The sequence below is a fragment of the Nelumbo lutea genome, chromosome 8, assembly GCF_056320005.1.
Source record: "Nelumbo lutea isolate HS-2025 chromosome 8, American lotus-T2T, whole genome shotgun sequence".
NCBI lineage: Eukaryota > Viridiplantae > Streptophyta > Magnoliopsida > Proteales > Nelumbonaceae > Nelumbo > Nelumbo lutea.
Genome location: NC_142691.1, coordinates 12,280,548 through 12,294,895, shown reverse-complemented (window position 1 = coordinate 12,294,895; position 14,348 = coordinate 12,280,548). Strand labels below are relative to the sequence as shown.

The 14,348-nt window shown below is 34.6% G+C and overlaps 1 protein-coding gene across 5 annotated transcripts; it reads right to left on the bottom strand.

The window, feature by feature from the left end:
• Positions 1–704: 704 nt before the first annotated feature.
• On the bottom strand, positions 705–10,283 carry LOC148842757 (aspartic proteinase 36-like). 5 transcript variants are annotated; one of them, XR_016103155.1, is made up of 6 exons: positions 9,194–9,641; positions 8,256–8,472; positions 7,926–8,132; positions 1,399–2,561; positions 1,125–1,284; positions 705–1,028 (listed from the first exon to the last, which is right to left on the bottom strand). XR_016103155.1 is itself a non-coding variant. In XM_088957262.1 (6 exons), exons 2-5 carry the CDS (start codon positions 8,321–8,323, stop codon positions 1,259–1,261), a joined length of 351 nt encoding a protein of 116 aa, XP_088813388.1. In that variant the 5' UTR covers positions 8,324–8,472; positions 9,246–10,283; the 3' UTR covers positions 705–1,028; positions 1,125–1,258. The 5 variants fall into 5 exon arrangements, 2 of the variants coding, with proteins under 2 accessions (XP_088813388.1, XP_088813387.1); XM_088957262.1 differs by having other exon boundaries at positions 2,512–2,561; positions 9,246–10,283; XM_088957261.1 differs by having other exon boundaries at positions 2,512–2,561; positions 9,194–9,816.
• Between the last annotated feature and the right edge of the window lie 4,065 nt (positions 10,284–14,348).

Below are 14,348 nucleotides of genomic sequence, written 5' to 3'. Positions count from 1 at the left end.
AATAAATTCTTTTGAATGGTGTTTTTGTTTTGAAAAGCAAAAACAATATTGTTTCAAACAACAATACATGTTTTTCTTTTTCTAGTAACATCAATACATGTTTTTGAAACAATCAAAATAGTGGTTTTTAAAACAAAAGCAAATTTTATGGTATATATATTATACGATTTATGAAATATGATATTAAACAACCAAATAAAATCATGTTATCTAAATTAGAAAATCAATAATACATTTTCTTTTTGTTTCATCTTTGGAAGCATAAAACACATATACAACCAAAAGCAAGTTTCTTGCTTTAATAATCAATCTGTTTTCAAACTAGCCGGCTTTGTTTTGTTTTTGAAATTTGCAACAATGAAAACAACATCGCATTGGAAAACACCCCCACAATAAGTTATTCAGTTCACAGCCACCACAGCCTTTGTGTTCTAAAGCCTATTGTTCTTCTCAACACGGTTGATTTCTTTGTTTCTAAATAATGCTGTTGAATAGAAGGGCACATCCAGGCTGCGTTTGGAAAGACAATGCAAATGGAGTGTAAATTCTGGTTTAGGTTAAATTTGCACTCTAGTTCACTTTTGCCTATGTTTGGTAATATTACATTTATGCATTGACAAATGACAGACCAATACATATTTACACTGATACTAAGATGTAAAAGTACATCAATAAAAAAGAAGTAAATTTGCATTCAAATGAGCTTTTGATAAAAGAAAATATATACTTTATTGAAATTCATGTTTGCATCCATTACAGCTAAAGTTAGTTTGTATGAAGTACTTGATACAAAAAGCATAAAAAAAGAAAGAGAATACAATTATTCATTGCTAATGCAAAGGATCTGTTGCATGACCCCAAGCTGGGCTTATTCATATTTCAGACCAAACATAATTTGTAAGATGTAAAACAAAAAGACGATTGCAAATTTAGAGCAATTCTATTCTCTCTCTCCTTGCAAATCTTCCCCCAAGTCTTCCTATCTGCTTCAGCAATCTCGATTCTTGATTTCGTTTGTTCAGCAAATTCTGTTGGTTTACAGCTCAGAGTTAGTTGATTTGATCAGAGAAGTTGAGAGAAAGCAATTAGTGAGGCAATAAGTGTCTAACCACCTAAACAATTACCTGTATACAGTTGTTGACAAGACGGTCAATGATTATATAAAATGTCTTTTCTGTATTCATGATGGACTTGAATCCCTAATATAAGGTTTCCAAGACCAAGCATCTCTACTCCTGTTTTGCCTGAGAAGGCAACCTCAGCTCCAAAAGGAACCTCCCATACCTGTTGCATACAACAAATGCATAACTTGTTTACTTCACTTCAGAGAGAGAGAGAGAAAGAGAGAACCAACAAACAAAAGATTAGCAAAAAGTTAACTAAGGTTGTGGTCGGTACCATATATTGCTGTTTGCACCAAAAACGTTTTGGGTTAAATCAATATGACTCCGGATCTCCTACCGGCAAGAACTCTAGTCACACCTACCCACAGAGCACTACATCCGTGCATTGGGAACATCTCCCCATGCATAATAACATGTAAGAGCATGAGATATTTTCCATGTGTGGCTGCTATATCGTGTGGGTAGGAAATCTGGACTCGACCAATACATATTGGTGAAAATTGCGAAGTCACTTCAGCTATGCATGTGTGGGAGTGATCATAGACATTTCAGGTAAACGAAGTATATATTTTGTATTGATCATCAACTAAAAATGTTTCAGGAAGAAACAACAATGGTAAGTCTCTTAATAAATGATTGAGAATTATAGCATACTTGGTGCCCAAACAAATTCCAAGCACTTTTTTCTCCATGGCATACAGTGTTTGAATCAAGATGCAAAGCCTTAAGACCCAAGCATCATTTCCATGAGCATCATGGAAACTACCACTAATCACAAATCCATGGTTTATGAAGCTCATCTGCTTCAGGAAATTCTCCTTCTACAACCTAAACAAATCCCACTGCTCCCCTTCTTCCCCAAATGCATCAACAAATACATTGAAGTATCCACCATATACATTCTTCACGTAATCAGAGACCCAAGCTGCTAGTAACAAAGCATATCTCTTCTCCCCAACAAGTTTCATTTTCCCACAAACACAAACTCACACAGACTAAGAAGAGAGAGAAAGAGAGAGGTGGGAGGGAAGAGCTGCTTGAACTAGAAGGTATGAAAACGGATTGGAAATGTAAGGGAATAAGCAAAAGTATTAGCACCTAATTAAGTCTCAAATCCAGTGTTTCACTGGATTTGAGGACAAGCCATGGAGGTTGCTAAACAATTTTTTTGATCCCTCGTTTACCACAGGACTTACTGGAGGCCAAGATGTAAGAACAAAGGAGCAAGGAGCTATTAGTTCAGGCTTTAGAAAACGTGTATTAGGAAATTTCAGAGTTGCTCTTGAATCATGGCTTACATTCAGGTACTTCAGGATTGCTTGACCTTCTTGGTGACCCACGAGAATGGCTGGAAATGAGAAGTGGAGTTAAGGTTCTATGTAATTACCTGTGTATAAGAAGATAGCTATAGCTCCAGCTACTCCTGTGTTGGGAACACTGGGGATTTGTAAAAAAAAAAAAAAAAAAAAACAAAGATTAGCTTTCTTCTTCTAGCCAACTCATTCATGTACTAATTGAGGCAAATATACACACAAGATTACTGGTATTGACATTGCATCCACACACTCAAAGTGTGGTTGCTAATATCATGTTTAATTTTGTTTCAGACAGCAGAACTGCTACGCAACAGTTTGACATTTCAAAAAAATGAAGCAAAGCATTTCCAATGTCCTAAAGTAGAAAGGTTTTAGAGAATCTGAATATAAGAAGCCTATTGTTGATTAAAAAAATACTGATGAAAAAAAAAAAGATTGTTGCAGAAGTTATAGTAGCTTAACCTCAGAATGGACTTTTATCTTGATACAACTTGATTGGTTGCTGCAGATTATCTTATATATGTTAACAGTCACACTGCTCTCATGGACTATATTCCATGACATTGTAAAGACCAATTGCTGTGATTTACATAATTGCATCTCAAACTATTTAAGGTAGACAATTGTTGGGATCTCCCAACAAACAATGTAGAGAGTGCACATATCTAAAAAGGCCATTATTCAATGGTGGCCCCTGAAATCTAGGATCTTGGGAGGGGTAGACTAAATAGTCCTATCTCGTAATCTTTGGCTTTTTCTTTTACACAAAGTGGCTGCTCTCACTCTCATGATATAAGAATGCACATATCTTTCATCTAAAGAATTCAGGTAACTTTTCAAGAAGTTTACTTCTATCCAACTCATGCTTAACACTTCTTTGTGAAAAGTTGCTTATTAGATATGGTTGTTGCATAACTTATGTCCACTTTCTGAAAGTTTTAGCAACTAAGCTTCTATGCAGTAGATAAATAGTGGGGATACCTTTAAGTGTTTTTTACATTGCAAATGCATTTATGAAATTCTTCTTTGCTATTTCTTTCTATTGGATATAGTGTCATGCTCTTATTTGTTGTAATGTATTTAAGAGTTTGTGTATACACTACACATATTACATTTGAAAATAAGTTTAATAATGACATTTCATATAGCCAAAGAAGTGGAGAATTAGCAATAAATCACAAATCATGAAATAAAGAATTGGGAAAAACAAAATTCAGTTATATTTCACATTTACATAGCCTCCCTACAAGATCTAAAATTCAAGAGATCAATGAAGGGTGACACATGTGAGCTAGGGGTAGCCCAGAAAGGGCATGGGCAATAGTAAGAAATGATTTGGCAATAATAATTTAATAGTGAATATGGCTTTAAATTGAACGGATTGGCAAAACAGGGTTCATGTAGCCAACCCAATATAATAGGATAAGGCATGGATGATAATGTCGGTGACATATTAGGGATGATTGTTTATGATCTGACATGGCCTACCTGGCTTGCAAATGTTTTGGCCTAGGCACCCATATTTCTCCTAGGCCTGGCCCAACTCAGACCCATATTAAGCCTACAAAAAAATGCAGATCTATGATGTTTCACTATATCATGAAAAACCTGATATTAGTTGCAACCTTACAACGAACTTTCAGCCAGCAACCATTAATTGTAAACTCTTCAATATGGACTTTCAGTCTTTTTTTTATCCCCATATAACTGATGTGATTACAGATCTATAAATTTAGAATTATCTTGAGAAATCCTACATCCCGTTTGAGATGTTTGGGCACACATTAGACTTCAATACAAGAAGACTAAGGGCCCATTTGATTTCCAGGAATAGGTGCCTGGAATCGAAATCGGAATGACCCATTCTGATTCTTTCCATTTGTTTGGCAAGAATGGGATTTCGATTCCCATTCTTGAGAAATGAGATTCTCCCATATGGGGGAATGACCATTCCAGGGCCCATTCCAGAGTCTCTCAAGAAATAAAGAACTCATGAAAAAAAGACCCCCAAACCCTAATATTAATAAAATAATAAGCTATTATTAAATTAATAATAAATAATAAAATATTAATACACTATTAACAAAATATTAGTAAAATAATAATAAAATAATAGTATAATAAAAATATTAATAATTAATAATAACAAAAATTATTAATTATAAAATATAATAAAAGAGTAAATAAAATATTAATACAATATAATTAAATAATCATAAAAATGATAATAATAAATTAATAAAATATTATGAAAGTAATAATAAGATAATAATAATAATAATTAAAGTATATTAATAGTGAAAATAATAATAATAAATTTGTAAAATATTCATAAAATAGTAATACTATAATAAAATATCAATCGATAAATAATAAAAACAAAGATATTAATTTATTAAATAATAAGCATAATAATAATTAAGTACATATAAAATGTTAATATATTATAATTAAGTACTAATAAAATACACATATATTATTTTATTAAATAATAATAAATTATTTTTAAAATAATACACAATAATAATAAAATATTAATAAGACAATAATAAAATAATAAGTATATATTCATAAGATGATAATAAAATAATAATAATAATAATAATAATAATAATAATAATAATAAATACTAAGATATTGAAGTCTAATGTGTGCCTAAACATCTTTCTCAAGATAATTCTAAATCTAAAAATCTATAATCACATCAATTATATGGGGATAAAATTTTTGACTGAAAGTCCATATTGAGTTTACAATTAATGGTTGCTAGCTAAAAGTCCATCGTAAGGTTGCATCTAATATCAGGTTTATCACGATATAATGAAACATCATAGATCTGCATTTTTTTGTAGGCTTAATGTGGGTCCGAGCTAGGCCAGACCTAGAAAAAATATGGGTGCCTAGGCCCAAAAATTTGCAAGCTAGGTAGGTCAGGTCAAGTCATAAACAATCATCCCTAATATGTCACCAACATTATCATCCATGCCTTATCCTATTTATATGGGGTTGGCTACATGAACCCTGTTTTGCCAATCTGTTCAATTTAAAGTCATATTCACTGTTAAATTATTATTGCCAAATCATTTCTTACTACTGTCCATGTCCTTTCTGGGCTACCCCTAGCTCATATGTGTCACCCTTCATTGGTCTCTTGAATTTTAGATCTTGGAGGGAGGCTATGTAAATGTGAAATATAACTGAATTTTGTTTTTCCCAATTCTTTATTTCATGATTTGTGATTTATTGCTAATTCTCCACTTCTTTGGCTATATGAAATGTCATTATTAAACTTATTTTCAAATATAATATGTGTAGTGTATACACAAACTCTTAAATACATTACAACAAATAAGAGCATGACACTATATCCAATAAATAGAAATAGCAAAGAAGAATTTCATAAATGCATTTGCAATGTAAAAAACACTTAAAGGTATCCCCGCTATTTATCTATTGCATAGAAGCTTAGTTGCTAAAACCTTCAGAAAGTGGACATAAGTTATGCAACAACCATATCTAATAAACAACCTTTCACAAAGAAGTGTTAAGCATGAGTTGGATAGAAGTAAACTTCTTGAAAATTTCCCTAAATTCTACTTCTAGATGAAAGATATGTGCACTCTCATATCATGAGAGTGAGAGCAACCACTTTGTGCAAAAGAAAATGCCAAAGATTAGGAGATAGGACTATCTAGTCTACCCCTCCCAAGACCCCAAATTTTGGGGGCCACCATTGAATAATGGCCTTTTTAGATATGTGCACTCTCTACATTGTTTGTTGGGAGATCCCAACTATTGTCTATCTTAAGTAATTTGAGATGCAATTATGCAAATCACAGCAATTGGTCTTTACAATATCATGGAATATAGTCCATGAGAGCAGTGTCGATTGTTAACATATATAAGAACTTCCTTATTTTGTTAAACATGTTTTATTTCTTAGTTTTACATGTCATCCAGAATAATAATTTAGTGGGTGATTACTTTAAGCAGCATAATGCTTTCATGTATACATCATAATTATCTATAAAACCTTTTTACAATGAACTTTTTACAGTGTTTGCTTGAAGTAGCAAACACTGTTAGGTCAATGGGAAAAATTTGCTCATTGACAGCAATGCTCTGCAAATACAAATTATAATGAGGCCTGAAAGTTTTGAGACAAAAGGAAGTCAAACCCAATGCAGAATCAAAATTAAAATGAATCAAATTTGATTTTTCTTATGCACATAAACAAAGATTGCCATCTATGTTAGATACCTCGTGCAGAATAAAAGATGTGTGAGGGCTTTAAGGTAAGCTGATTTTTAGATAGGAAGAGATGGTATGGCATGTTTTGGAAAAGAAATGAATGAGTGAATGACAAATAGATGTGTGGACCACAGGACATATGTAATGGCACAATAACCAGCATTAAACACCTATGGGAGAGACCATCGAAGTTTTTAATGAGAATGGGACTTCAACAAAGATTGACACTTAGCCCTTATTTGATCACATATTCATGGATGTTTGATTAAACTTGTCAAAAAGGAAATTCCATGGATTGACAAAACTAGAGGGAATATATAATTAGTGTGAGAATAGTGCAATATTAGTACCAGAGACCAAGATATGGCTCTATAATTTCTTTTGTTACCTCGGTTCAATAATTCATAACAAGTGAGAGATTGAGGAGGATATTGCCCATAAAATTAATTCATCCAAAATGTTGAGTGATTGGGAAATACCACTTAGGCTACAAGGAAAGTTTTATAAAATGGCCATAAAGCCAACAACGTTATATGGAGTAGAGCATCAGGAAATCAAAAAACATGTCTAAAAGATGAGCATGGAAGTAAATATGGATGTTGAAATGGTTAAATGGTAAAACTAGAAAAGATAGGATTAGAAATGAACATGTATACTCATGGAAATCAGGGAGTAGCTTCAACAAGTGATACGATGAGGGGAAAGTAGCGTAAGATGATGATCAAAAACGTTGTTAGAGCCAGCTGAACAAACTTAAGGAAGAAAACAAGCTTTAACCAAACTAATATAAAGATTCATATGATAAATGCAAAGTTATGATATAAATGAAATAGAGTCAAAGGAAGCAAACAAGCTTTAACCAGATAGTTCTATAGGTAAGTAAAGATCATTGACTACTAGGTTTCTAATTTCTTTTCTCTCCTTGAAGCATAGACTTCGAAAGGCACTTCTAGTGGACAAATTCTTTAATGTTAAGAATCAAAACAACTATCTGTTTATCTAATTATCAACCCCACTAAAATTTATAAATGTGTTCCAGTATAAAGAAAAATGTCCTCTACTAATAAAAAAGAAAAAAAAAATGCAAGTGTTTCCAATATGTCCATTCACAACTATTTATGCTACTAATAATTCTGAAAACAAACTTGAGATAAAAAAGGAGACTGTAATAATTAGTCTACATGAGAAGAAAAAATGGCAAATAAAAGATAATAGCTCCAAGAAGATGACGTACTGATTTGGAACAAGAGGACTATAGACAATATTTGGCTCCATAATCCCACCAAAAACCAATATACCTCCACCACTATTAGCTCCTGTCAAGCAAGGAGAAAACACCTTTGGTGCAACTCCTCGTGAGGACAGTTGTGAAATGACAGATAGTTCGTGTTGACCAAACCCAAAAATTCCATCAACTGCTCTGTCTAGCTTGGTCAAGTCTCTGGACACATAATTGATACATCAGTCTCAAGCCCAAATCTCAATCATGTAAGTTCCAAAAAACATAATACTATCCCCATCACCCAAATCCTACAAAAGAACATATCTAATACATAATGCCTACCCAAATATTATGGTAGCCGAAGAGTTTGCAACCAAAGACTTCCCGAGAACAGTGTCAAAGAAGAACATATCTTATACATAATAAGATATGACCAGTGGGGATTCTGACCAGTGCATCCACCAACTAAAGTTTGAACGGCCAAATTACATATTTCATCTGAACAAGATACTAGAGAAGTCCTGGATGAGGCGGCAGCATCAAAGAAATTCAAATGAATCTGCAAAAATGTCACAGTCTTGATAAGGATTTCATCTGCAAAAATGTCAATGGAATTGAAAGAAGAGGAAGGAGGCGAAAAAAAGAAAGAAAGAAAGCTTTACATTCAGGCCGCCATATCTGGGGCAATCACTACAAGTGACCCACAGACATGACTTCTAGTTTCAATTTGAACATAGAATTCTTTTGGAGTATGTCCCAATTTCACTCTCATAAAATAGAGTCTGGTTCAAAGAAAAAGAAATGTGCCAAAACCATTACAATAAGTAAAAGAGAACCACTTGCACTGTTGCACACATACAAATCCCCACCCATTAGAGTTTAAAAAAGATCGAAAGCCGAAGAAAATGAACAAGTAGAGAAGATGAATCAACAACTTCGAAAACCCATCTATGAAATAGATCAAAAGAGAAAGAACAGTATAGACCCACATAGATGTCAATTTACAAAACCAAAGAACCTCAGAACATCAACAATCATCCAATCCAGAATCCACTAAACAAAGAAAAGGAAAACAGTAAAGAAGCAAGGAATATCAAAAAGCCCATCCATATAAATTACAAAATAACCAGACCCGGAATCCAGGAAGAGAAAATTAAGGAGCAAAATAAAACGAATTCAAGAATCAAGATCCGGAAGCCAAATGCCATCCTCAATTAAACCCAGACCTTAAAATCAACCACGGACCAAAAAATAAGGCAAAGTGTAAGGATTGTAGGTACCCTCAATGGGAAAATCAACGATCCCACCCTGCAAGATTCGGCGATGTCTTACCCTGTCACAAGCTCTGGTCCACCGGAAAGGCTCTTCGGAAATCCACAATACACCACTGCCAATAGGAAGACAACGCGCAGAACCAAGATCAGAAACCCAACATGACGAAATGTCGGCATTTCCCTTTGATTTGCTTCTCACCCTCTCCTCTATCTCATTCCCGACGATTACAAAAAACAAATGGATCTTATATTATAAACCCATACAACTCAGAGGCGAATATCCAGGTCTGTGTTTCTGTATCACTGAAAGCTCAGAAAGAGAAGAAAAAAGTGTCATGAGAGAGAAAACAAGAGAAACTAGAAACTACCCAAGGTCCCAAGCAGAGATAAAAACAAGAAGGGAAAATAAAAAGACGTTCCGCGAGACCACGACAACGGCCCACCAACAGAAAGGATTCAAAACCCTTACTTCTAAGCCTCTAAACCTCTAAACTACAATGAGTGCGTACAACGCACTCCCCACACTGTTTTCGGGTCAGCTCGTGGGCCCCCAGTTCACTGGCCCAGATGGCCTTGCAAAAATGACCGGCACAGATTTACGAGTTACGACACTTCTGGCACCGTGCATCTTAACGCCTCTCATCTTATTCTGTTGCCACGTGACCAAGAGATTGTATATTACAGAGTCGACCTTCTTCGACCACACGACAGTGAAACGTGTAGAGTTCTTTGTACATTTAAAGAGAATCTTCTTTAAGCAATTAGATTGGAATAGTTTGGTGGATCCAGTCCCACCGGTTGTTCCAATCTGACAGTGAACACTGGACAGAAGCTGCCTCTCATAGTGTATTTTTGGTAAAAAATTGGATTCATGGAAGAGCACAAACAACTATAATACCAAAACAGGAGAGAAAACAACCAACACGGTTTGAAAAAGAGACAAAAAGCAAATTAAGGAAAAGATGGGGGAAACGTATAAGGTTTCACCAAACACAATATTAAAGACAACGAAGAAAAGAAAGACGATAACCATGTTGGGAAGACACTTTCCAGCCACAACACTAAATGAAAACCTCCTTTTTCTGACTCATGGGCTGCAGCATTCACAGTTAGGGCAAGGTTTTTAAAATCGAACTGGTCAGGGTTCGGTTATCGGGTTGACGGGTTGAACAGTCCGATCGTTTAAATTGAATGGACGATTCATTTTGACAAAAAAAAATTAAAAACGGCCAAAACATTAGATGGTTTGAATAATTCGATCACCCAGATTAGTAGTTTGTTGACCAAATGGTTTTTGGTAAAATAATGATTCTGGGGTAAAACAGAACCAGTCCTGATTTTTCTAGTCCAACCATCCGGTCCCGTCTAATTTTAAAACCCATATTTCGGGGGCACTACAAAAACTTAACCACCTGACCTTCACAAAAGTTTATCAAATCCAAATTGAAGACCAAATCCTTGGAATAGTGAGAATGTTGAGGTAAGAGACTGACTGTTGATAATCAGATTCAAAAACCACCCGAGACGAACCTTTTCTTTTAGCTGCTTTCGCTGTGGTTCCAGAAGGGTAAGAGCTTCTACTAAGGGAACTAGCTGTAAGATAACCACATGAAGCCCAACAACACAACCCGATGCACCCCTAGCGGTGATATCAAAGGACGCCTTATTGGGAGCCTTTAACCCTCCATCAACATTTATTTTCACAAAATCATCTGTAGGAGGGTACCAACAAAAAAAAAAAAGGAAATGCCTTGGCTACGCTCAGCTAAAGAGTTTCCTGATTTCTATTGCAAGAGTAGAGTTGTCTCTACTCTTACTCTTAACCTGTTCATGGCATGGTTTTCAAAATCGGACCAAAAAATTGGAAACCAATTAGGTTACTGGTTCCGTTTTTTTTAACCAGATTTTCCCAAAAACCGTTGATTTTGGTCAGCAAACTGCTGACCCGGGTGATTAACCATTCGAATAGTTTTGACTGTTTTTTATTTTTTCAATTTTCTTAATTTTTTTGTCAGAATAAGCAAACCATTCAGTTCGAACAATCAGACTATTCAACCCAGAAACCGAACCTCTGACCAGTTCATTCTCCGAATCAGTTTTAAAAACCTTGGTTCATGACATTAATTATAGCTTAGAAGAGGAATCTTCAAAGTAAAAGCTATTTCTGTCCTTCCATATCACCCATAATCCAATAACTAGCTGACAATAATCTCCACTTAGCGAGAGAAAGCAGATCTGATAGTCATAGCAAACCGACTAACAAAATTTTGAAAATTATCGATTTGATCTACTAACAAATCCAACTTGAACCAAACCACACACATTTACTTTTTTTCACAATGAAATAGAACATGCATCACTGATTCATTGTCTTTCTCACACCAAAGGCAAAGAGGAGATTGCAGAATTTTCCTCTTATGAAGATTTTCATTTACACCCATACTATTATTACAACATCTTCACAGAATTATTATTATTTTTTTGGTTCCGCAAAGTTTTTTCCAAAAATATTTTCCCCAAAAGACCTATCTCCAGCTGGACTTGAATTACTCGAAGTCCTAGGAGGCAAAGAAATAGGCAGATTTAACCAAGGCTAGTCAATGGTCCACATTATTCGGCCTCTGATCTAATTGGGTTATTTATTCTTTTCTAAGCAAAAGCTATGTCTCGCATCATTATAATGCTGGACTTGGATTTAATTGGGCTTGATATGCTTTCAGGCCCACATATGAAGCATACCAACTGAAGCCCACATTTCACATGGTCCACATTTTACATCAATGCCTACTGTTTCGTTTTCTTTCATAGGACTTCTGATGTATAAAGCAGGACCAATGCCTATGTACAAACATTATTCATTCATGAGCATATCTCTACGTGTGTAATGTTATTTGACATCTAGGACTTCCGAATAAACATTTATATTTGAGAAATAAGTAGAATTCAAAAAACCTAAAAAGTTCTTATTTTCTTTTTTTTAGCCCATCTTGGCCCACCACATCATTTTCAAAATACCTATAATATCTTTATTTGAAATAAATGCTTTTCATCAAGTACTCATGAGATAAGCACTTATTTTTAAGCACTTATTTGTCAAATAAGAACTCTCAAACATAGCCTAAAAGCCCCTCAAGTTTGAAGTTTCTGCTAAGCTTCCCTTGCTATCCAAGATTTTGCAACTTAACCCAAATGTAGAGACAGGGAACCAAAATGCACAAATCAACCACACTCCCTTGATGGAGATACAAAGCAGAAATACTTATGGTGTTATTGAAATGCATCACACCTATGGCCAAATTTAATCGGGCTTAGGTAGGGGTGGCCATGAGCCGAGCTTTTTCCTAACTATTCAAGCTCAATTCAACTCAATTTAAATTGAGTTTCGAGCCTAATAAAGCTCAACTCGTGAGGTTCACAAGCCTAATCGAATTTCTACATACATACATACATACAATAAATATAAAAATATTATATATATATAGAAAATAATATATGAGATAAGAATGTTATATATATATATAATACTTTTATTTTTATATATAATAATAACAACAACAACAACTAATTAATTTAAAATAATTTTATAAATATATTTTTATTTTTATAAAACATTTGGCTCACAATCAAGCTCGAGCTTACGAGCTTTTGACTTGAGCTGAACTCGAGCTCAAGTGTCTAGCTTGAACCGAGCTCAAACTCAAGCTCAAGCTCAAGCTTAAGCCTCATACTTTCTTGTCAAGTCAAGCTCAATGAACTAACTATTGGGCTCAACTCGGCTCCAAATCCACCCCTACGCTTAGGTGACAGCGGCAAGTCATGGACTCATATGAAAATTTTTACTGGCTCAATTGCTAAAATATCTGGCTGGTTGTAAGCTTGTAGTGGAGACTTGGGATCGAATCCCACCTTCACTTTGATGAACAGTCCAAAAATTTGCCTTCAACTGAAAAGGTGATCAAGAGGCTAAGGCTATATTTGGATCTGTTTCTGCATTTTTTGGCAAAATAGGAAAGCAGCTTCATTATGATAGATTGATAGAGAACTGTACACAAGAGTCAGTACTAGAGATAGGCCAATTAGATTACATTGTCAAAAAGCTTCCTTAAAACTTTTGAGCTTTGGGCTGTGGTAAACAAAATATAACAAAAAGTATTTTAAAGGTTGGGTAAGCGTTTCTTTTAACATAATCTAAAATCAAAACACTTTTAAGTCCGAAAAAAAAAGCAGAAAATCCAAAGTTAGAACTTTAAAAACAGAAATCCTGAATGCCTAAATTATTAGAATATGGTGTGAGTCGTATTAGGGTTTAGTAATGGCCATTATCAAAATGGGCTCCGGAATTTAAGGCTTGGCCTGGTTTGGCCTCAGGCCCCATCCACCCACCCCACCAAAGTTGCAATGCTGCATCTATCTAACAAAGTGTTCAATGATATGAGTTTGGTAGAATCTAGATCTTACATGTATATTAATGAAAAAGGATGATTTCTTTTATTACAAGTGTCGAGGCAAAATCCGCTATCTCGGATGGCATAGTTTTGGACTAAAACTATGAAATTACAGCCATAACCTCAACTTAATCTCACATTCATCCAATTTTAGGTGGGCCACATTGATATATCAAGGGCTGTAAAATTCACGGTTTTAATCATGATTTTCAAAATCGATAGGTGATCAGTTCCGTTTTATCTGAAAATCATTATTTCACTCGAAACCATTGATTTGATCAATAAACTGTTGAATCGGGTGATTGAGTCGTTCAAGCCGTTTAAACCATCTAATGATTTTAACTTCTTTTTTTTTTTGTCAGAATAAACTGTTATTCAATTCAAACAGTCAGACCATTTGACTCGAAAACCAAACCCTAGATTGTTGCCCGGTTCAATTTTAGAAACCTTGGTTTTAATCTAAGATTGTATCAGTCGGTGTAACGGATATTTTTGTCAGGTAGCCTAAATCCAAAGGCCACCTCATCCTTAATAAAAACAGCCGCACGAGTATAAGATGTTCTGGACATTTGACGATGACTTTGGTGGTGTTGGAGTTGTTCTTACTCAATTATTGGGACACCTCACACCTCCTTCTATCACTCTATTTTTTTATTTTCTCCTTTTGGCGCCGTGGCCACGTATAAAATTATAAAATGACTTATTTTAAAATACAT

Bases quoted from the DNA above. Each gene is read 5' to 3' on its own strand.
- LOC148842757 (XM_088957262.1), bottom strand. From the start codon at position 8,323: ATGTTCTTCTTTGACACTGTTCTCGGGAAGTCTTTGGTTGCAAACTCT. The intron at 8,133-8,255 runs GTAGGCATTATG...TTATGTGTCCAG, and splicing joins TCGGCTACCATAATATTTGG to AGACTTGACCAAGCTAGACA. The intron at 2,562-7,925 runs GTACGTCATCTT...ACAAATCCCCAG, and splicing joins AGTCCTCTTGTTCCAAATCA to TGTTCCCAACACAGGAGTAG.